Raw genomic sequence first — 23,455 nt, 5'->3', positions numbered from 1 at the left:
TTTGCTTGCTTATAGGCAAGGAACAGTGAATACAGGTGGCCTTCACTTTTTCACTTATCTTATTTTTAAAGATTTTTTAAAGTAATCTCTACATCCAACATGGGGCTTGAACTTACAACCCCAAGATAATGAGTTGCACACTCTGCTGACTGAGCCAGGTAGGCGCCCCTTAATTTTTTTTTTTTTTTTTAATTTTAAGTAGGCTGCATGCCCAACATTGGGGCTTGAACTCACAGCCTGAGATCAAGAGGGTTGTGCCTTCACTTTTAAGCTAGCCTCAATCCAAAGTCATACTTTCCCCTCTCATATGCTCCCCTTGAATTGATTTGTGTGACCATTTTACTACCTTAGTATTCGATACTGTCCCTGATGGCAAGGACAAAGGATATGTTGCTCTACATTCTGTTACAGTGCCTGATTTACCAAAGACAGTTAAATCATTGCTTCTTTCCCAATAGCACTCAAATAATCATTCTGAGTTTGCAAACAGAATTCTCTTTACTACATTGAGGGAGATGATGCAAGGTTAATTATTCCATTAGTTTCCATATTATGTATGCAAAGAATACATCACCAGAATGCTGGACTCACGATTTTTTGACACCACACATACTATGCTCACGTTATCACATATTGCTTTGGAGACGTAGCTGCCAACAGAAAAAAACACAACGTAATTAATGGACAAAAGGGAAAGTAGTTATTTCTATTGTTGATGATACTAAATTTGAACCTGACAAAGATACCTTTTTCCCAAATCAATTGATCCTAAGTCACTCTTATATTTGGTTTCAAATGACTGCACAGATCTGGCAAAGTTATGATGATTACTATTTGCAGGAGTAGCAATCTCAACCTGCCCTGAGATAGCACTGCCAGAATTATCAAGATCTAGCAAATCAGAGATATTATTTAATAATGATAGAGAATATTTTTATTTTAAAAGAGAATTCTGTTCCTTTTGACTATACCTGCTCTATTCCAGGCGAGTATCTAAAAGAGGCCATGCCTCCCTCCCCATGGGGTGATGGGGAGATTGTGGGGCATGGCCCTGTCAACTCTTCTCATCCTGTATTAAGGAGGTGATACTCCTACACCCCTCTTCTCCAGGAGTCCAGAAACTGGGGGTGGAGTTCTTTTAACCATCCCTGAGTTGCACTAACCCAAGCAAAGGTGGCACCTTTACTCCTCCCCTGGGGAGGGGAGACTGTGAGGTGGACACTGTTGACCATCTCCTCCCTCCCCTGTGCTAAGGTGAGTAGAGGTGGACTCTTTCCTCTTCCCTTCAAACACTGCGGAGATAAGTAATAGCTAAAAAAAATTTGGTAAACCTACAGACTGAAAAAGCTGATCAAACCCAAACAGGTTAAATTCAAAGAAGTCTATATCAAACATATCAAATTTCTGAAAACTAAAGACAATAACTTAAATCAGCCTGAGAAAAATGACACTTTATCTATAGAAGAGCACCACTTTGACAGTGGATTTCTCATTGGATACCATAGAAGCCAGAAGGAAATAGCACAACATTTTCCAAATGCTGAAATAAGAAAAGTAAATATACCGATTAAAAGATCTTGGCACAATGTGAATAAAAATCATGACAATTAGATGCTGTCCACAAGAAACTAACTTCAATTATAATGATACAAGCAGACTGTTTTCCATTCCTCTACTTCCAATGTAACATACAAACATTAATCAAAAGACAGCAGGACTAGCTAAATGAATAACAGGTAAAGTAGATCTCAGAGCAAAGAAAACTGCCAAGAACAAGGAGGGACATTACACAAAAATAAAAGGCCAACTAACCAAGAAGACCCAATACTACTAAATGTGTATGTACTAAATAACAGAGCTGCAAAATACATGAAGTAAAAACTGATGGATTAAAATTTTTTTAATGTTTATTTTTGAGAAAGAGCAGGGGACAGCAGAGAGAGGGAGACACAGAATCTGAAGCAGGCTCCAGGCTCTGTGCTGACAGCTCAGGGCTCCAACTCACAAACCATGAGATCATGACCTGAGCCGAAGTTGAACACTCAACCGGCTGAGCCACCCAGGCGCCCCCAAACTGATAGAATTTAAAGGAAAAAGAGACAAATCCAGATTTATAGTCAGGAAATTCAATGGTCTTCTCTCATAACTGATAGAACCCTAAGATCAAAAATCAGAAAGGATACAGAGGAACTGAAAAAGATAAATCAACCACAATGCTGCAGTTGCCAAATATAGAACACTCTACCCAACAAGAGCAGGATATGCATTCTTTTCAAGCACACACGGAAACTTCAAGATTGTTTTATGACCCAGGGTAGAGTCTAAGTTAAACAGACGTAAAAGAATTGAGAATATACAAAGTGTGCTCTCTATAACTGATTCACACTAGAAATCAATACAAAGATAGCAATAAAATATCAAAATACTTGAAAAATAAACACACTTTTAAATAATCCATGGGTCTCTACTCCTGAAACTAATACTATATGTTAAATAAGTGGAATTTAAATAAAACTTGAAAATAAGTAGTCCATGGGTCAAAGGGGAAAAGGGAAATTAAAAAGTATATGGAACAGAGGCACCTGGATGGCTCAGTTAAGTGTCCCACTCTTGGCTTCGTCTCAGGTCATGATCCCATAGTTTGGGAGATCAAGCCCTGCATCAGGCTTTGTGCTGACAGCATGGAGCCTACTTGGGGTTCTGTCTTTCCCTCTCTCTCTGCCCCTCCCCTGCCAGCTCAAGCTCGCTGTGTCCCCCCACTCTCAAAATAAGCAAAAAAAAGTATTTAAAAAAAAGTATATGGAACTGAGTGAAAATGAAAATACAATCAATTGAAATCTGTAAGTTGAAGCCAAAGCAGTGCTTAGTGAGAAATTTAGAACATCAAATGCTTATATTTAAAAAGAGAGGTCTCAAAGCAATAATCTAAATTCCTACCTCAAAAATTGGAGAACAAACCAAAGCAAGAAGGGAATAAAAAAGCAGAGATGAAACTGAGAACAGGGGAAAAAAAAAAAAAAGACAAAAGCTGTTTCTTTGAAAAGGTAATAGAAATTGATAAACCTCTATTAAGACTAAGAAGAAAAAAAAAAGACAAATCCCCAATATCAGGAGTAAAGGGGTTGATATCACCATGATTCTGCAGATATGTAAAAGACTGAAAGGAACAAATCCACGCACATAAATTTGACAAGTTAGATGAAATGACTAATTCCTGGAAAACTACAAACTACCAAAGCTCATGCAGCAGAAAAGAGACAATCTGAATGGTGCTATAACCATTAAAGAATTCATAGTTATAACCTTCCAAAAAAGTAATCTCCAGGCCCAGATGGTTCCACTGGAGACCATTAAATTTTATTTGTTGTTTATTTTTATTTTTTTGAAATAGGCTTCATGCCCAGAGCCCACTGCGGGGCTTGAACTCACAACCCTGAGATCAAGAGTTGGGTGCTTAACTGACGGAGCCACCCAAATGTCCCCTGTTAAACTTTTAAAGAAGAAAGAACACCAATTCTACAAAATCTTTTCCAGAAGATAGAAGGTCAGGAAACACTTGCCACTAATTTTATGGAACCACCACTATTTTAATGCCAAAATGAGACAAAGACAGTACATAAGACTACCAATCAATATCCCTCGTGAATACAGAAGCAAAAATCATTAACAAAATATTAATAAATTAAATCTAGCAATATATAAAAATATATACAATATGACCAAGTGGGGTTTATTCCAAGAATGCAAGGCTGGTTCAATATTCAGAGAGTCAATCGATATAATTTGACTTATTAACAACCTAAAAAGGAAAAATCAGTGGCACCCGGCTGGCTCAGTCAGTGGAGCATGCTACTATTGATCTTGGGGTCATGAGTTTGAGCTTCACGTTGGGCACGGAGATTACTTAAAATTTTGGGGCACCTGTGTGGCTCAGTCAAGCATCTGACTTCACTCAGGTCATGATCTCATGGTTCAGGAGTTTGAGCCCCACACCCAGCTCTCTGCTGTCAGCACAGACTTGCTTTGGATCCTCTGTCCCCCTCTCTCTCTGCCCTTCCCCCACTCATGCTCCTGCTCTCTCTCTAAACATTAAAATTTTTAAAAATAAAATCTTAAAAAAATAAAAAATAAATAAAAAGGAGAAATAATGTTCTTATAGTAACTGATACAAGAAAAGCATTTGGCAAAATTTAACATCTATTGATAAAAACCCTCAGCAAATCAGGACTAGAAGGGAACTTCCTGAACCTAATAAAAGGCAATTACAAAAACATACAATGAATATCATAATGGTGAAAAACTCAACACTTTCTATAAAAGTCAAGGATACCTGCTCTCCACTCCAATGTTGTTACTGAAGGTTTTTATGTTTTTAAGCTCTACGCCCAATGTGGGGCTTGAACTCATGACCCTGAGATCAAGAGTTGCATGCTCTACAACTGAGGCAGTCAGGTGCTCCTTGTTATTGAAGGTTTTATCCAATGCAAAAGTCAAGAACAAGGAATAAAAGATGTACAGATGGAAAGTGGGGGGGGGGGGGGAAGAGGCTGTTGACAGATGACATGACTGTATACATAGAAAAAACCACAAAATATCTATAAATCTATTAATAAAAGCTATTTGAATAACAGTTTAGCAAGGTTGCAGGATACCAAGTTAGTATTTCAAAAGTCAATCATGGGGCCCCTGGGTGGCTTGATTGGTTGAGTGTCTGACTTTGGCTCAGGCCATGATCTTGCAGTTCATGAGTTCAAGCCCCACATCAGGCTTGCTGCTGTCAGCCTGTCAGCACAAAGCCCACTTCAGATCCTCTGTCCCTCTCCGCCCTTCCCCCTGCTTGTGCTCTCTCTCAAAAAATAAAACATCAAAAAAAGTCAATCATATTTCTACATCTTATTAATAAAAAATAGAAAATTGAAGACATTACTGTTTGTTTATGGTAGCACCCAAACCACTAAATACTTAGGTAGAATCTTACAAAATATTTGCAAAATCTGTATCTTGAAAACTACAAAAACACTGATAAAATAAGGAAGACTTAAGAGACGTAAGGTTCATGGATTAGAAGACTCAATTGTAAAGGTCCCCAAACTTATCTATAGATCCAATAGAATTCCAGTATAAATTCCAGCAGAATTGTGTGTGTGTATTCTATTTCTTTTAAAGTTTATGTATGTATGTTTGTATGTAATCTCTACACCCATTGTGGGGCTTGAACTCACAACCAGGAGATCAAGAGTCACATGCTCTTCTGACTGAGCTAGCCAGGAGCCCTTAATTTTTTTTTTTTTAATTTCCTTAAGTAATCTCTAAGACCCACATGGGACTCAAAGTCACCACCCCAATATTGAGAGTCACATGCTCCACCAACTGAGCCAGCAGGGTGCTCCCCCCAGCAGAATTTTTATAAACATTTACAAACTTATTCTAAAATATATGTGAAAAGCAAAGGAACCAGAATAGTCACAGAAATTTTGCAAAAGAACAAACTGGAGGACTCCCATCAGATTTTTAAATTTCTATAAAGTTACACTTTCAAAGTAGTGTGCTATTAGAGAAAGGATAGACACAAAGATCCTTGGAACAAAAGAGTCTTGAAATCTATATATATAATATATAAATATAACTATATATATATATATATAAATCTGTATATATAGATATATAGTTTATATATATTGTGTATATATATGTAAGTGTATATATATATGTATGTATATATATATGTGTATATATATGTATGTATATATACGTATAGTCAATTTTTGACAAATATGTAAAGGAATGAAGAATGTTTTTTTCACCCACAAATGGAGCTGAATAATTAAATACCTGTATGCAAAAGGAAGGAAGAAAAAAAAGAAAGAAAGAAAGAAAGAAAGAAAGAAAGAAAGAAAGAAAGAAAGAAACCAACCTTGATCTATATCTTGCCCTATATAAAATTTAATTCAAAATAGATAACAGACTGGGGCACCTAGGTAGCTCAGTCAGTTAAGCATCTGACTCTTGATTTCGGCTCAGGTCACGCTCTCACAGTCATGAGATCAAGTCTTGCATCGGCTCTGCACTAGGCATGGAGCCTGCTTAAGATTCTCCCCTCTCCCTCTGCCTCTCCCCAGCTTGTGTGCTCTCTCTCTCTCAAAAAAGCAAACCCAAAACGGGTAACAGATCTAAACGTGAAACCTAAAACTATACAATTTTGACAAAAACATAGGGGAAAAATCTTTGTGACCTTGGGTCGGGCAAAGGTTTCTTAGATACAACATCTCGAACCTCATCTTTTTAGAAGAAAAATTGGACTTTATCAAAACTAAGAATACTTGCTCTTTGAAGACAGTGTTAGAGTAGAAAGACTAACCACAAAGTGGAAGAAGATATTTGCAAAGCCTTATCTGATAAAAAATAAAAAATAAAAAAAAACTTACATTCCAGGGGCACCTGGGTGGCTCAGTTGGTTAAGCATCTGACTTCAGCTCAGGTCATGATCTCACCATTCGTGAGTTTGAGCCCGCATTGGGCTCTGTGCTGACTGCTTGGAGCCTGGAGGCTGCTTCAGATTTTGTGTCTCCCTCTCTCTCTGCCCACCCCCACTCATGTTCTGTCTCTCTCTGGGTCTCAAAAATAAATAAACGTTGAAAATAAACATTAAAAAAAAAACTTACGTTACAAGTATATAAACTATCAAAACTCAATAACAACCCAACTAAAACAACCCAACTAAAAAAATATACAAAAGGTTTGAACAAATGCTTCACCAAAGAAGCTATCTGGATGGCAAATAAGCCAATGAAAAGCTGCTCATCATCATTAGGGAAATAGACAACAAAACTGTAATGAAAGATCACTACATGCCCATTAGAATGTAAGAAAAAAATAAAACAAAAATGGAACAATACCAAGTGGGAATGCAAAAATGTATAGCCCCTAGGAAAGCGTTTGCAATTTCTTATAAAGTGAAGCATTCCATATGACCTGACACTTCCACTCTTCGGATAAACATGTTTTCATATTTATCTAAGCTAGAAACAACATCAGTGACCCTCAACTAGTAAGGTGATAAACTGTGGTCCATCTACACATGGGACAATAGTAAAAGGAACTCAGCAGTACAGGGGAGTGAATTACTGATACAGTCAGCAAGGGTGAATCTCAAAACCACAATGCTCACTGAAAGAAGTGAGACACAGGGCTCCTGGGTGGCTCAGTTGGTTAAACGTCTGACTCTTGATTTTGGCTCAGGTCATGATCTCACGATTCGGCAGATTGAGCCCCGCATCGGGCTCTGTGCTTATGGCAAGGAGGCTGCTTGGCGTTCTCTCTCTGACACTCCCCCATTCTCTCACACATTCATGTGAGCTCTGTCTCTCAAAATAAATAAACTTAAAAAAAAAAAAAGCTAGACACAAAGGAATATATACCATATAATCCCATTTACATAAAATTCTAGAAAATTGAAAGTAATTAATAGGGACCGAAAACAGATCAGTGGCCGCCTGGTGCTGGGGATGGAAGGAGGGACACACTGCAATGGAGCATGGGAAAACCTTGGGCATGATGGACATACTCTGGTTTGTGCTTCTGATTAAAAGACTATCGTCAAAACTAAAACTGTGTTGGACAACTGGATTCTATTTCTTTGTATTGTTAAAAAAAAAAATCAGACGGATAAAAGACATAATGCTGCACAGTATGGGACATCATCGGATATGAAGGGGATCTATTTAAAATTACTGAAAGGAGAAAAAAATAGAAAATATAGATAATCATTGATTAAAATAAATCTAAGCCACAAAACATTATTGAAAGGAGAAAAGCATTTATGACTTAGTAGGCTAAGGTTTATTAGATATGATAAAGAGCAAAAAATAAAACCTGCTAAGCATGGGGCACCTGGGTGGCTCAGTCGCTTAAGCATCTGACTTCGGCTCAGGTCATGATCTTACAGTTCATGGGTTCGAGTCCCACATCAGGCTCTGTGCTGGCGGCTCAGAGCCTGGAGCCTGTTTCAGAATCTGTCTCTCTCTGCCCCTCCCTAGCTTGTTTTCGCTCTCAAAAATAAATGTTAAAAAATTTTTTTTAATCTGCTAAGCATAATTACATATTATATATGCTTAAATTTTTTTGTGCCTCAAAAACATTGGAAATATCTGAACATAGAGATTTAAATTACAGCTGCACAATACTCCATTATGTGGACATGCCATAGTAATTTAAACAACATCTTATGTTTAGGCAGTGAGATGGTTTCCAGCATTAGGCAATCACAACTCATGTTGTAATAAACAACCAATGTATTTATTCATTCATTTTTATTAAATAAATAAAACTTTATTTTGAGAGGGACAGAGATAGCACGAGTGGGGAAGGTGCAGAGAGAGAGAGAGAGAGAGAGTGAGTGAGTGAGTGAGAGAGAATCCCAAGCAGGCTCTGCACTGTCAGCACAGAGTCCGACTCAGGGCTTGAACCCAGAAAGCCCCGAGATTGTGACCTGAGCCGAAAGCAAGAGTCGAACACTCAGGTGACTGAGCCACTCAGATGCCCCAACCAATGTATTTTTAATCTTTGGAGGTGTACTGTCAAAGTAAATTCCTATTAGTGGCCCTGGCAGTTGAAAGGATATGTATTATATTTTGTTAGATATTGCCAAAAATAAACATTAGAAGGACAAGCAACAATGTTTATAAAAGACAAGAGCCTTATGTACAGCACGTAAAATCTCAAAAAAATAATTTAGATGAAGGCTAGCAACTTAAAAGAAAACTAAATGGGGGCACCTGGGTGGCTCAGTTGGTTAAGTGTCTGACTTTGGCTCAGGTCACGGTTCGTGGGTTTGAGCCCCACGTCGGGCTCTATGCTGACAGCTCAGAGCCTGGAGCCTGCTTCAGATTCTGTGTCTCCCTCTCTCTCTCTGCTCTTCCCCTGGTTCATGCTTGCTTGCTTGCTTGCTTGCTCGCTCTCTCAAATATAAATAAACATTAAAAAAAAATTAAAGGGGCACGTAGGTGGCTCAGTCAGTTAAGCGTCTGACTTGATTCAGGTCATGATTTCACGGTTCCTGGGTTCGGGCCCTGCATCAGGCTCTGTGCTGACAGCTTGGAGCCTGGAGCCTGCTTGGGATTCTGTGTCTCCCTCTCTCTGCCCCACCCCCACTCACACTCTGTCTCTCTGTCTCTCCCAAAGATGAATAAACATTAAAAAAATTTTTTTTTAATCAGCTTGCTAAGGAAGTGACCCAAATGACTGATGAACTCAAAAAATGTATAAACCTTGCAAGTAAAGACAGGACACTGAAGATATAAATCTTCCATATCCTGCTGTGGGCAAATAAATGGGAGCCATTTTGGAAAGCCTTTTGGAATCTACTCCAAGAGCTGTGAACATACCCCAAGAACTAGCAATTCTCTTTTTGGACATAAGTTTATTCATATATGTCCTTGAACTTAAAAAACAAAACTAAACCCTCACCTACTATCCCTTTATTTTTTTATGTAGAAATTTAAAATCTTGAAGGGAAGTTTGAGTCACAAAGCAGGGCTTACCAGCTGGGCGTCAGGTCACTCCCTATGTGTTCCAGGTGACAGCAGCTCTTGAGGTATGGATAACGGCCTTCCTCTTCCCACATGTACACATGCAGGGAGTCATCCATAGATGTGGTGAGGACATGCAGAGAATCCTTCAAAGGAGACGCGGGATGAGTGGCCCAGAGTCACAGGCAGAGCAGTGAGCGGGGCAGGGGGGAGAAGGGGCATACGGACCGCCCACAAATTGCCGATGGTCCTCTGGTGGTCCTCAAATCGTTGCAGCTGGTGCCCACTGATGGTGAAGAGGAACAAGTATGGCCCACTCTCAAAGACGATCATATTTCCATCACTGGCTCCCATCCAAATCGGACTCTCCATATGAACTGGCAACAGGAAAGTCGCGACCTGATGGGCTGTTTTCATGTGGAACAAACACACGCAAACTTGGGGTCATTTAGTCAGAATGATATCTTTACACGGAATGAAAAAGCATACTCGTTACTTTCATGGGACCTCAGCCTGGTGAGGAAAATGAAGGACAGGCCAGTGGCAGATACAGGTCACTGACCATGGTAACAGATGCTAGGACGTGGGAACGGAGCGTGGTGGACAGTGACAGCTCAGGCATTGAGGGGGGGTTGGAATCCAGGCCTGAAAGCAGCATGGGAATCTAACCACATCTGCCCAGGGTGTGTCTGGGCAGCTCAATCGGTTGAGCATCAACTCTTGATTTTGGCTCAGGTCATGATCTCACAGTTATGAGATCAACTCCTAGGTCAGGCTCCATGCAGGGCCAGACGTGGAGCCTACTTAAGATTTTCTCTCTCCCTCCCTCCCTCCCTCTTTCTCTCAGGGCCCTGGGTGGCTCAGCCGGTTAAGCATCTGACTTCACCTCAGGTCATGATCTTGCTGTTTGTGAGTTCGAGTCCCATATTGGGCTCTGTGCTGATAGCTCAGAGCCTAGAGCCTGTTTCAGATTGTGTGTGTGTGTGTGCTCGCTTCGGCAGCACATATACTAAGATTGTGTGTGTGTGTGTGCGTGTGTGTGTGTGTGTGTGTGTGTGTGTGTGTGTGTCTCTGCCCCTCCCTGGCTCATGTTCTGTCTCTCTCTCAAAAATAGGTAAATATTTAAAAAAAATTTTTAATGACAAATAAAAAATATAAAGAATCTCTCCACTCATGCACACACTCTAAATAAACAAATAAAATCATATCTGCCCAAGAGCAGGGTGGAGTGTAGAGGTCAGAGCGTGGGCATCAGAGACACTAACCTGCAAGGGTTAGCCTGCAGCTGAAGAAATCCCCTGCCTGCTTCACACAGACTGTTTACATACATTTATGGCTTCAAAAGAATGCATGAGTGAAGGGGAGGAGAAGCCGTGTTTCCGGTGTGGCACTGCCTACCTTGGATGACTGTTCTGCCCCCAGTCCTCTCGGTCATTAGGTCAAAGGTGGTAAATCCCGTCTTTTTGGAAGAGCCTCTTCGGTACATCAGTGTTATCCTGCTTGTCCTCCTTGGGGCCCAGCAGGCTCTGCAGCATGACGAAAACGGGATAGAGAGTGACAGAGGGCTTTTGCCTTCCGATGGTTTCAGTAAGCACTCTGTGAAAAAGACCTATGGAGAGATTGTTGCACAAATAGGTGAAGGGGGAAATAGCAGCATCTCAGTGCAGGAGGGACTCCAGAAAAGCCTCCTTAAAAATCCTTACTTTGTGGGACACCTGGCTGGCTCAGTCGGTGGCACATTTGACTCTTGATCTCAGGGTCATACATGCAAGCCCCACGTTGGGCATGGAGCCTACTTAAAAAAAAAAAAAAATCCTCGTTTTGTGGCCAAACTTTAATCTGAATCTTAGGAAGCACAGAGTAGTCACTGCTTGTCACTTGACATCCAAGAACCTGTCTTCCTATCCTGCCTGTCGTGGTCACAGAGAGCAAAGCCCCTGCAGCCACACTTCAGGCATGCCACAGAGGTACAAAATCGTCTGGCCACACTGGAGTCCGGATCAAGTTGCCACTGGCTCGACAGATCTCCCCTCCTTGGAGAAGGGGTCAAGGGCTGTTTTGCTTTGGCTGCATCCTCTCAGCTCCTTGCTCTTTGGTGCCCGGTCCACCTGTGCCATGGTAAAAATGGCTTGGCTCAAAGGCCACAGACTTTCTCAGAGTGCCATTCAGAGGTGGATCCATTTTTATTTACTTCTGGACTGCTTGGTACTTTCTAGCCAAGGTGGATAAGAGTAAGGAAAGCTAAAGTGAACAAGGTTACCAGAGATCCTCCTCTCTTGAGCTGTCCCTCACTTGCCTCTAGCTCTTTGGCCGATTCAGGCTTCTTGATGCAAATTTTCATGGCTTCTCAATGCAAAGCTTCATGAATTAACGTTTGTTTTTGCACCTAGACATCATCACTTCCAAGAACACTGCCTCCTGACTATCGAAATGGATTCTAAATGTGATATGGCCTTTGAGAGGGGGGAGCCCTATGTCTGGTCCTTGCTGAGCGCTGCAGGTTCTCCCACACTTCCTAAACTCCACCTTCCCAATGCTTGACCCTGTCCTCCCGAGGTTAACCCGCAGAGCAACGCTCACCCTGGGCAAGATGTTCTGATGTGTCCCAGATGCAAAGACCCATTTCTTGTCAGGAGAGCAGTGCAGAAGGTCAACAGTGTATTTAAATGCGTGGACTTTAGAAACACCCCTGAGCTCAGGCACTGTCAGTGTGTAGATGTCACCTTCAGAATTGCCGACCTGAAACCAAAGCACCACCACCACATCAACAGAAGGAGATGGGAGATTATAAAGCACACAGAAGGCATCACTGTCAGCTGCAAAATATTCTACTGTTTTGGGTGCCAGGGTGGCTCAGTTGGTTAAGTGACCAACTCTTGGTTTCAGCTCAAGTCATGATCTTACGGTTTCATGAGCTCGAGCCCCGCATTGGACTCTGTGCTGACAGCACAGAGCCTGCTTGGGATTCTCTCTCTCCCTCTCTGCCTGCCCCTCTCCCATTCATACTGTCTCTGTCTCTTTCGAAATAAACTTTAAAAAAATTTTAAAAATATATATTACTGTTTCTTTAATCATGTAACAGAGATTAAAACCTCTTGACGTTGTGAGAATGATCCCAAGGAATAAAACTTTCTAAGCCCCAAAGCATTCTTCTCGAGGATAATTATTCATTGGTACATCAACATTATTCTTTTTTCTCAATATCTCCCCAAACCCACAGCTCTCCCTCCATAGTCCCTGTCCAAGGTCATGTACTGTACAACCGACACTTGAAAGAAGAGACATGGATATAAAGTAATTCAGGATTTTTTTTTCCCTTTTTTTGGAAGAACGACTAGGGAAATGTACTTGTGGGAGATCAAGGGCCAAGACAGTAGCAAGGTTTGTGTGACCAGCATTCGCTGGTGTGTTTTGACCCTCAGGGTACATGGTGGGGATGACTCCAAGAAGATAGACTGTGATGTGACAGTGACGGGGCCACAACGGCGGCCAAGGCAGCAGGCATTTTGTTTGGTGGGTGCCCTCCAGATGCAGGGCTCACTTACCATCAGGAATGGGCCATCCTTTGTGAGACAGACTTCCAAGGAAAAGCAGGCCTGAGACACGGGGAAAGTGGCCAGGGCATCCTGATCCTGACAATTCCACACTTTGACGGTTCCCTCCAAATCCACAGTGAACGCGAGATGCAGCTGAGGGAGGGTCGCCAGATGCGTGATACTAGACTGCTGGACGGGGCTTGACCACATCATAGTGCCCTAGAGGGAAAGGAACACTGTATGTGCCAGGAACTCCTCACACCCACGGTGCTTTCATTCTGCCAGCGTTTATTTGGAAGTCTCCTCCAAATTAGAGCCGTTTCTTGCTTCTGGGGAAAAACAAACAAGAAAATACCCCCTTGAGAGGGTAGTGAACACAGGAAAGGAACAACACAATATATTCAAACAACAGAAGAGCTCACTACATGATAGGCATAAAGAACGATCTGACTTCTGGGCCCAAATCAGTCCTGCCTCTTTTTTTTTATTAACAAAAAATTTTTTTTGTTTATTTTTGAGAGACACAGAGAGAGAGAGAGTGTGTGCATGCACGCAGGGGAGGAACAGAGAGAGGGAGAGAATTCTAAGCAGGCTCTGCACCATCAGCACAGAGCCCGGTGCGGGGCTAGAACTCACAAACCGAGAGATCATGACCGGAGCTGAAATCAAGAGTCAGGTGCCTAACCTACTGAGCCCCCCAGGCACCCCAGTTCTGCCTTTCTAATGGTGTGACATTTGGCAAGTTACTTATCATTGTGGCTTCTTACACGGCTGTTTCCATTTCATAGCACACGAAACATACTTAGTAGAAATTCAAAGAATATCCAGTTCGCAGTAGGATCCAAAGAATATCAACTCTCATAACTGTTATCCATCATCAATCTTGTATGTTGCAAATAAGAACGGTTTCCTTTCTAGATTTTCTTTAGTTTAAAAATCGTGAAGTATATCAAAGAGATAAGAATACAAAATGTAAAAATTGTTACAAAGTGTTCATATAACTACTTTTTAACATTTATTTTTTTTTTAATTTTTTTTAACGTTTTATTTATTTTTGAGACAGAGAGAGACACAGCATGAATGGGAGAGGGGCAGAGAGAGAGGGAGACACAGAATCGGAAGCAGGCTCCAGGCTCTGAGCCATCAGCCCAGAGCCTGACGCGGGGCTCGAACTCGCGGCCGCGAGATTGTGACCTGAGCTGAAGTCGGACGCTCAACCGACTGAGCCACCCAGGCGCCCCTAACATTTATTTTTGAAAGAGATAGAGTACGAGTAGGGGAGGGGCAGAGAGAGAGGGAGACACAGAATCTGAAGCAGGCTCCAGGCTCCTAGCACAGAGGCCGACGTGGGGCTTGAACTCACAAACTGTAGGATCATGACCTGAGCCGAAGTCAGAAGCCCAAACGACTAAGCCACGCAGGCGCCCCATATAACTATTTCTACCTGTACTTGTTATATTTACTAACCTCTTTACCCTTTCCAAATGTCACCACCATTTGTACTCTTAACACTAAGAGGCTTCCTGTGTAGTGTTATCTATTGCTTTGTAAATCATCCCCAAATTGGGTGGCTTAAAATCAAAACTAGGAAGAGATATCACCTCATACCTATCAGAATGGCTAAAATAAAAAATATAAGAAACAAGTTTCAGCGCAGATGCAGAGAAAAAGAAACGCTCGTGCACTGCTGGTGGGAATGCAAACTGGTGCAGTCACTGTGGAAAACAGTATGGCGGCTACTCAGAAAATTGAAAAAAGAACTATCATATGACCTAGTAATTCTCCTACTGGGTATTTACATAAATAAAACAAAAACACTAATTCAAAAACATGTATCACTCCTAGGTTTATTGCAGCATTATTTACAATAGCCAAGATATAGAAGCAGCTCAAGTGTCCATTGGTAGATGAATGGATAAAGAGTATGTGGTATATTTAGACAATGGAATATTACTTGGCCATAAAAAATCATGAAACCTTGCCATTTGCACCACCATCGATAGATCTAGAGAGTACAGTGCTAGTGAAATAATTCAGAGAAAGACAAATACCATATGATTTTACTCAGTTTAAGAAACACAAGAGAAAAAAGAGACAAACCAAGAAACAGACTCTTAAGTACAGAGAAGAAACAGTTACCAGAAGGGAGGTAGATGGGGGAATGGGTGAAATAGATGATGGGGATGAAAGAGTACACTTATAAGGGCACCTGGGTGGCTCAGTTAAGCGTCTGACTCTCGGTTTAGGCTCAGGTCATGATCTCATGGTTTGTGGGTTTGAGACCCATGTTGGGCTCTGTGCTGACAGTGAGGAGCTTGTTTGGGATTCACTCTCTGTCCCCCACCTCCACCCCTGCTCTCTCAAAATAAACAAACATTGAAAAAAAAAATAGTACACTTGCCACAATGAGCACTGAGTAATGTACAGAATTGTTCAATCACTGTATTGTATACCTGAAACTAATATAATGCTGCATGTTAACTATACTGGAAGTTTTTTGTTTTTTTTTTTAAATAAGCAAAATAAGTAAAGGGGCGCCTGGGTGGCTCAGTCAGTTAAGCGTCCGACTTCGGCTCAGGTCATGATCTCTCAGTGAGTTCGAGCCCCGCGTCGGGCTCTGTGCTGACAGCTCAGAGCCTGGAGCCTGTTTCAGATTCTGTGTCTCCCTCTCTCTGACCCTCCCCCGTTCATGCTCTGTCTCTCTCTGTCTCAAAAATAAATAAACGTTAAAAAAATTTAAAAAAAAATAAGCAAAGTAAGTAAAAAATAAACCCTCTCCAGGGGCACCTGGGTGGCTCAGTCAGTTGAGCTTCCGACTTGGGCTCAGGTCAGGATCTCGCGGTCCATGAGTTTGAGCCCCGTGTCGGGCTCTGTGCTGACAGCTCGGAGCCTGGAGCCTGCTTCGGATTCTGTGTCTCCCTCTCTCTCTGCCCCTCCCCTGTTCATGATCTGTCTCTTTCTGTCTCAAAAATAAACATTAAAAAAATTTAAAGAAATAAGTCTTTTTAAAAATAAGCCCTCTCCAAAAAAATTGGGTGGATTAAAACAGAAGTTTTTGTTGTCTCAGTTGCTGTTAGAAATTCAGGTGCAGCTTGGCTAGGTAGTTCTGACTCAGGGTCTCTTAGGAGGTTGAAGCTGGCTGCATAAGGACGAAACTCGAGATGGTTCACTCATACGGCTGGCAAGTCGGTGCTGGCTACTGGCAGTCCTCAGTACTTCACCACATAGACCTCTCTGGAGGGCTTCTTAAGGGTTCTCATAACATTATTGGCTGGTTTTCTAAGAACCAATGACTCAGAGAAGAAGTGTCTTTTGCGACGTAGCTTCAGAAGTCACACACCATTCCCACAATATCCAATTGGTTACAAAGGCCAGCCCTATTCAGTGTGGGAGTGGCCTACCTAAAATCGGGAACATGGGACATCTTAGAGGCTGGCTGACACAGTCCACCTGCAGTCCCTAATAATCACCTCCGGCCTACATGCAAAATACACTCACCATCTCCCCAGTGCCCCCAAATAGTTCACCATTACAGCATCATCTCAAAATCTAGGATCTCATGGTTTAATGAGAGGCTCTTTAGACTCAGTTCATCTTGATGTGAAAACCTTGAACTAAATATACAAGTTATCTTTCTACTCCTCCAGCCCCAACATACAAGAGTAGGGTATTATAGGTAAGGATAACATTATAGACCCTCTCATCCAAAAAAAATAAAGGGGGAGCAAATGGGGGTAGGGTGGTGGGAATCACTGCTACACAGAAAATTTGAGATCCAATAGAGAACATGCTGGTAGTACGTTGACTGGGATTCAAGGCCTGGGAGAGATTCTTCAGGACTCTTGGCTCGGTCTTCTGAGTTCTCCTGCCCTTTCCATATACAGTGGTCCAATTTTTCAGGGAAGTGGTTTTTGGAGCCAGCTTCTTCCCTGTAAAAGTCCAGGATTCCAAGTCCTCTTCTCCTGTTACGATATCTCAACCTCTTTAAGTTCAAGCTGGCAGCCTTTCTGTCAGTAGGAGTCTCTGAAAAACTCTGTGGGTCTCCAAAGAAACTTGCTGAGTTTATATCATTAGACAAGAGCCATATTCACAAGTCTTGGAGATAATTCTCTGATACCCTGGGCTGCCAAGGGCAAACTTAGAGGTCCAGTGCTTGTCTCAACAGCTCTGAGGCACTCCACTTGGATCTTTCCGTGGTCTAAAAAAAGAATTGGGCTATGGGCGCCTGGGTGGCTCAGTTGGTTAAGCGTCTGACTCTTGATTTTGGCTCAGGTCATGATCTCACTGTTCTTGAAATCAAGCCCCATATCAGGCTCTGCACTGATGGCGTGGAGCCTGCTTAGAATTCTCTCTGCTCCTCCCTGACTCTCGCTCACGCTCTTGCTCTCAAAATAAATAAACTTAAAAAAGAAAGAATTTTGCAGTCACCCCTTTGACTTCACCTTTATAGTATGGTTTACAGACACTGCCATGGATTGATATTGCTTGGAGTTGACTTAAGTTTTAACGTCGTTTCCCATCTTGAAAGGCTGTGAATTTTGAGAACCAGCAATCCTTGGCTCCCTTTTATTTGACAGCCCTCACTTTATCCTCTCCCTCTTACTCTTGTGTTTTGCTCCAAGCAGCAAGCAGCAGCCAGCCTTCAGCATTCTGCCTGGAATTCTCCTGAGCAAGATCATTCAATTCAGTGGATATATTTGCTAGTTTCCACGTTACCCTGGGTGACAGTGTTGCTCAACCTTCTGCAGCTATGTAGCAAGGACCCTGTTTCCTCTAGTGTCCAATAACACTTTTTACATTTTCCTGTGTGTCTTCACTGGCAGCCTCACGGCAGCCAGTTAGGTTTTTGCTAACAGTCTCTCCAAGGTCCAAAACTCTCCTCAGAGCTTTCTTAGCTTCTTCCCACTGCCTGATTCCAAAGCTTCTTCCACATCTTAAATTTTTGTTATGGCAGCACCCTACTTCCAGGTAGTAAAAACTTATCTGGGGATGCCTGGGTAGCTCAGTCGTCTGAGAGTCTGACTCTTGATTTCATTTCAGGTCATGATCCCAGGGTTGTGGGATCAAACCCAGTGTCAGGCTCGACGCTGAGTGTGGAGCCTGCTTAAGATTCTCTCTCTCGCTCTCTCTCAGCACCTGAGTGGCTCAGTCGGTTAAGCATCCGACTTCGGCTCAGGTCATGATCTCATGGTTTGTGGGCTCGAGCCCCGCATCAAGCTCTGCGCTAACAGCTCAGAACCTGGAGTCTGCTGTGGATTGTGTCTCCCTCTCTCTCTCTGCCCCTCTCCCACTCAGTCTCTTTCTCTCTCAAAAATAAACATTTTTTTAAAAGTTAAGATTCTCTCTTTCTGCCCCTGCCCTTTCATGTGCACACGCTGTCACTCAAAACAAAAAACAAAAACACACAAAAACCAAACCAAACACACACACACACACACACACACACACACACACACACACAAAAACAAAAAATCCACCCTGTTACCGGTTGCTGCTGCCTAACAAATGACCTAGCAGCTCAAAGCAATAAACACTTATCTCCTACAGCTTCTGTTGGTCAACAATTCAGGAGTCGACTCACTGAGTGGCTCTGGTTTAGGGTTCCTTGCTAGGTTGCAACATGTTGACTGGGGATACAATAACCTGAAGGATTGAAGATCAGCTTCCAAGATGGTTCACTCATGTGACTGCAAGCTAGTGTTGGCTGTTGGCAGAAGGCCCGAGCTCTTTGCCACATGGATCATCATCCACTGGGCTTCAGGGACGTGGGACTGGTTTCCCTAAGAGCAAGTTATGCAAGAGTGTACTTTTCTGGTTTATCTTCTCAGCTTTACGGAGATGTAACGGGCATAGAACATTGTGTGACTTTAGGAGTATCCTTCTAGACTTTTAGTTCATCATTCTCCTGCCACCTCAAGTATTCATAAAGAGGTATTTTGTCATACTCTAGAAGATCCTGTGTGACAAAGAAGCATTATGTAGGTTTTTAAAGTTTATTTTGACAGAGAGAGGGTGTGTGCGCACGAGTAGGGAGAGGAGGTAGGGGAGAGACAGAGACAGAGACAGAGAGACAGAGAATCCCAAGCAGGCCCTGCACTGTCAGTGCAGAGCCCAACGTGGGGCTTGAACCCACAAACCATGAGATCACAATCAGAGCCCAAATCAAGAATCAGATGCTTAAACGACTGAGCCATCCAGATACCTCAAAGAATCATCATATAATTTTTACAGAGAGGAAAGAGAAGTCTAAACAGGGCAAGCCAAGAAAATATAAAAATTTGGGTCCCATGTTGGGATTTTCCCATTCCTATCCAGTGATTCTTGCACGATTTTTACTAATCCTGAAATGTAAGACCGTTGTGCTCCTTGGCAGTGATCGGAGTTAGAGACCACTTTCTGAAAAATCCAACGTAACAAGTGCCAACAGTTGACAGGAAGGAGGGAGAATAACTAGTGAAGACGCCCAGCGCCCAAAGTTTCTTTCACAGTCATTCCACGTTACCAACAGAAATTAAGTCTTTGCGCACATTTATATCTAGAAACACACATTAAAAAATGAATTTTCTGTGTGTCTGTAGACTAGATGAAGAGGTCACAGATTACCAACTAGAAGACCCGCTCTGAAACTCTGTTCCCGGCACCAATTCTTAGTATCATTTCTCCCCAGCACCCATTTCCTGCATGGAAGACGGACACGGGCATACATTACCTGTGCTCATCGGCCAGACTCACCTCCTGCACATCCCAGGCATAAAGCATGTGCTTGGACGACACAGTACAAATGATGGACTTCTCCCGTCCACCCATTGTGGGGCCATTTCCTGACAGATAAGCCATAGGTCCTATGATTCCTAGAAGGAAACACAGACAATACTTGAGGGATGATGCAGTCAAGTAAAGAGAACTCTGGAAAGATAGTTGTTAAGTTTTCCTGCACCCTCTTGGGAGAGTTTGGAGAAGAGAAGTTGGGTGGCCTTCAGAGTCATCCAAAAATGGGTTCCCATTGCAGACTGGCCATTTGGGAGACACTGGCCAATTGGTTTTTCTCCTTCGTTTCAGTTTCCATAGATATAAAATGGGGATAAAAACGTCACCATCAGAGAACTGTTCTGAGTTTTAAAAGAGGTACTAGGATGGGGCACCCGGGTGGCTCAGTCGGTTGAGTGTCCAACTTCAGCTCAGGTTGTGATTTCATGATTCATGAGTTCAAGCCCTACACTGGGCTCGCTGCTGTCAGCACAGAGCCCTCTTTGGATCCTCTGTCTCCCTTTCTCTGCGCCTCCCCTGCTCTCACACGCACTCTCAAAAATAAAACATTTAAAAGATAAAAATAAAAATAAAAGAGGTATTAGGAATAAAGCAAACAGAACTTCTGTTATTTAAGTTTCCTTTTTAAAATTTTTATCCTAGGAGGGATGGGAAGTCTGCGGAGAAAGGGAGTCCTCACAGGGCCTGATCTGCTCTTGTGACCACTGGGGACAAGAGAAGAAGCAGGGAGACCAGGGACAGCTACCACCGCAGCCCAGTCCCACCAAGTTTTAATCTTCTTTCTCCTCACTGAATGAAAACAAGGGGGGGGGGGGGGGTAGAAAATGGCACATTTCTTAAAACAAGTTTGTCACGGTCCTCTAGGCTCCTCCTACCCCCATACCGAGGTTCCCAGTTGCTTCTTTGAAGATAAAGTCCTCTGGTTGCGCCAAGGCCATCTGATACTCCTGCTTTGTTTGTTTGAGGAAGAATTGTTTCCACGTCTGTGAGCCCAGGCACTTGGAGAAGTTGCAGAAGCTCCATTTCTTCAGACACAGGTTTCTGGAAACAGAGTCATAACACCACCCCCACCCCCACCCCCACCCCAGGCTGTCCCCCCGTCAGTCCACCTCCTCGGGAGCACTGGTCTCACGAACCCCTCCCTCTCTGTGAGCGTCACTCACGCCTCTCAAGACAGGGCCACCCGCAGGCCTCCCTTGGGTACGCAATCCAAGCGTACGTCTTCCCCCATGAGACACACCTGCCTTCCCGCCTTGCCCTTGCCTTGCTCACCTCCACAGGTGATCGTTCTCGGCAACTCTATTCCATTCCTGAGGGGGAGAAAGGAAGGGGTGAGCAGGCAGTCAGTCCCCAAAGGCTGGCTTCTCCTCTGCTATCATTTGTTCTGGTTGCAAGGCCCACACCGGTTCACCAGCCAGCATCCCAGCTCTCATGGCCTTCCTCGTCTGGGGGGACGGGGACAGGGTGATAGCAGAGGTCTGTCAAGGCTAAGACAGGCCCTTGGGATTCCTGTGAGAGTTTAGAGGGAGAAATGGGGACTTTTTGGAGCTTGAAATGGGGGCCGCAAGGACCATTTAGTCAGTACAGCAACTCCTGGGTATCAGTGTGTCCTTTTCATTTAACAAAACAGGAGGCCCTCGGAGGGGAAGGATGCTAACCCCCAACACACAAGGTACCACTCCATTATTCTGCAAATGGGGGCTCAAACTGGTCAAGAGAAGCAACTAAAATCCAGGGACATTGATCTCTGGGAGCTGAGCGGATGGGCCCGAACAAGGTAAATTTAAGCAAAGAGGGAGGCTGTGTGGGTATAAGGCTCGCGTAGCCAAGATCTCAAAGCTGAGAGACCGAGGTGAAAGGGTTCTTGTGCAAGGACTTGTGGAGAGGTGTGGGGGTGGGGCGGGTCAGACAGAGAGCGGATCGTGGAGAACATTTACCCTGTTCACTTGGGAAGCCTGGAGCAAGCTGAACGCGTCCAGGAAAGAGAAGATTTTTAACGTCGGCAGATCAGGCAGTTGGAGCGCCATCTTGCACGGCCTGAGCCTACATCCAGTCTCCTTTCTCCTCTCCAGTTGCTCTGAATTTAAAGGCCTGGCCCAAGTCTGCAGCACTCGGGAGGATTTCCACCTGCAGCTCATCTGGCTCTGATGGAAACAGCCTGCAGGTGCGTGCACTCGCAGGGAGGTGGCCCTCCACTTCGGCCTCCTCCGGGACCAGATCCATGAGCTGAGGGCATCCCTCCCTGCACTCGCCTGTTCATTGTGTTCATTGTGTCAACGTGTTCGACAACACCTTTTTTCTTTTGCACTGTGAACCGAAAGTGCAGGATCCGGGGCAGCTCTAGGTGCTGATGAACTTGTCAAGACTGTCTAGGAAATTTTGACTGACACCCTCCAAGTTCCAAATCACTGGGGTAGGGAATCAGGTTGGCACGTTTATATGTCTATTTTGAGACATCGAATCTGACCAGCACGGCCTATCTCCCAGCACCAACACAGCCCCTGGGTTTCTACCTTTGTGCATTTCACTTTCCAGAGGAAGGAGAAAGCATGGGCCACAGAGGCCTGTGCTAAGGGCACAGGGCTTATCTGAGATGGCTCTCACAGGTGGTGCCTTTCTCTTGTGACCCAATCCTTTTCTTCCAAGAACTTAACAACTGATTATTTTCTTTTTTTTTTTTAATTTTTTAAGTTTATTTATTTATTTATTAAAAAAAATTTTAACGTTTATTTATTTTTGACAAAGAGAGAGAGAGAGAGAGACAAGTGTGAGTGGGGGAGGGGAAGAGAGAGAGGGAGACACAGAATCCAAAGCAGGTTGCAGGCTCTGAGCTGTCAGCACAGGGCCCAATGAGGGGCTTGAACCCACGAACCGTGAGATCATGACCTGAGCCAAAGTCAGATGCTCAACCGACTGAGCCACGCAGGTGCCCCTTAAGTGTATTTATTTTGAGAGAGAGACAGAGTATGAAGGGGATAGAGGCAGAGAGAGGGGAGAGAGAGAATCCTAAGCAGGTTCCACACTGTCAGCACAGAGCCAGACGTGGGGCTTGGACTCATGAAGTGTGAGATCACGACCTGAGCCAAAACCAAGAGTCAGATGCTTTACCGACTGAGCCACCCAGGCTCCCCTGATTCCAGTATTTTCTATGAGTTCCTGTCTGAGGCTCAACGGTGATGACCCCTGTAAACTGGGTCAGGCTGCCTCCGCCTGACCCACAGTAGTGGTCCTCAGAAGCACCATTTTTCCTGCAATGATATCTACTCTATTATCCAAAACTAGACTGGGCTTTCCTTTTTCTTTTTTTAAATTAAAAAAATTGTTTTAATGTTTATTTTTGAGAAAGAGAGAGTGAGTGAAAGGGAGAGACAGAGTGTGAGCAGGGGAGGGGCACAGAGAGAGGGAGACACAGAATCTGAATCAGGCTTCAGGTTCTGAGCTGTCAGCACAGAGCCTGACATGGGGCTCAAACTCATGAACCTCGAGATCATGACCTGAGCTGAAGTTTGTGGCTTAACCAACTGAACCACCCAGGTGCCCCCAGACTGGGCTTTTCTGGGATAAATGTCCTCTTCCTCAGAATTTGCATTGGGAAACTTCACACTGACAGGCCAATAAAGTACA

At 43.4% G+C, this 23,455-nt stretch overlaps 1 protein-coding gene across 1 annotated transcript; it reads right to left on the bottom strand.

The window, feature by feature from the left end:
• Positions 1–400: 400 nt before the first annotated feature.
• Positions 401–21,858, bottom strand: FBXW12 (F-box and WD repeat domain containing 12). Its single transcript, XM_042929221.1, has 10 exons — positions 21,769–21,858; positions 21,104–21,141; positions 20,715–20,872; positions 19,796–19,914; positions 13,073–13,282; positions 12,108–12,266; positions 10,926–11,136; positions 9,756–9,934; positions 9,540–9,673; positions 401–650 (listed from the first exon to the last, which is right to left on the bottom strand). Exons 1-10 carry the CDS (start codon positions 21,856–21,858, stop codon positions 551–553), a joined length of 1,398 nt encoding a protein of 465 aa, XP_042785155.1. The 3' UTR covers positions 401–550.
• Positions 21,859–23,455: the final 1,597 nt, after the last annotated feature.

The sequence above is a fragment of the Panthera leo genome, chromosome A2 (assembly GCF_018350215.1).
Source record: "Panthera leo isolate Ple1 chromosome A2, P.leo_Ple1_pat1.1, whole genome shotgun sequence".
NCBI lineage: Eukaryota > Metazoa > Chordata > Mammalia > Carnivora > Felidae > Panthera > Panthera leo.
Note: the sequence above shows the minus strand (reverse complement) of the source record. Positions and strands in the feature narration are given on the sequence as shown.

What these genes read in the sequence shown, in the direction of transcription:
- FBXW12 (XM_042929221.1), bottom strand. Translation starts at nt 21,858, where the DNA reads ATGGCGCTCCAACTGCCTGATCTGCCGACGTTAAAAATCTTCTCTTTC. An exon ending in AGGCTTCCCAAGTGAACAGG is followed by an intron (nt 21,142 to 21,768) that starts GTAAATGTTCTC and finishes TCTCCCCCTCAG; the next exon opens with GAATGGAATAGAGTTGCCGA. An exon ending in ATGCCTGGGATGTGCAGGAG is followed by an intron (nt 13,283 to 19,795) that starts GTGAGTCTGGCC and finishes CTTTCCCTCTAG; the next exon opens with GGCACTATGATGTGGTCAAG.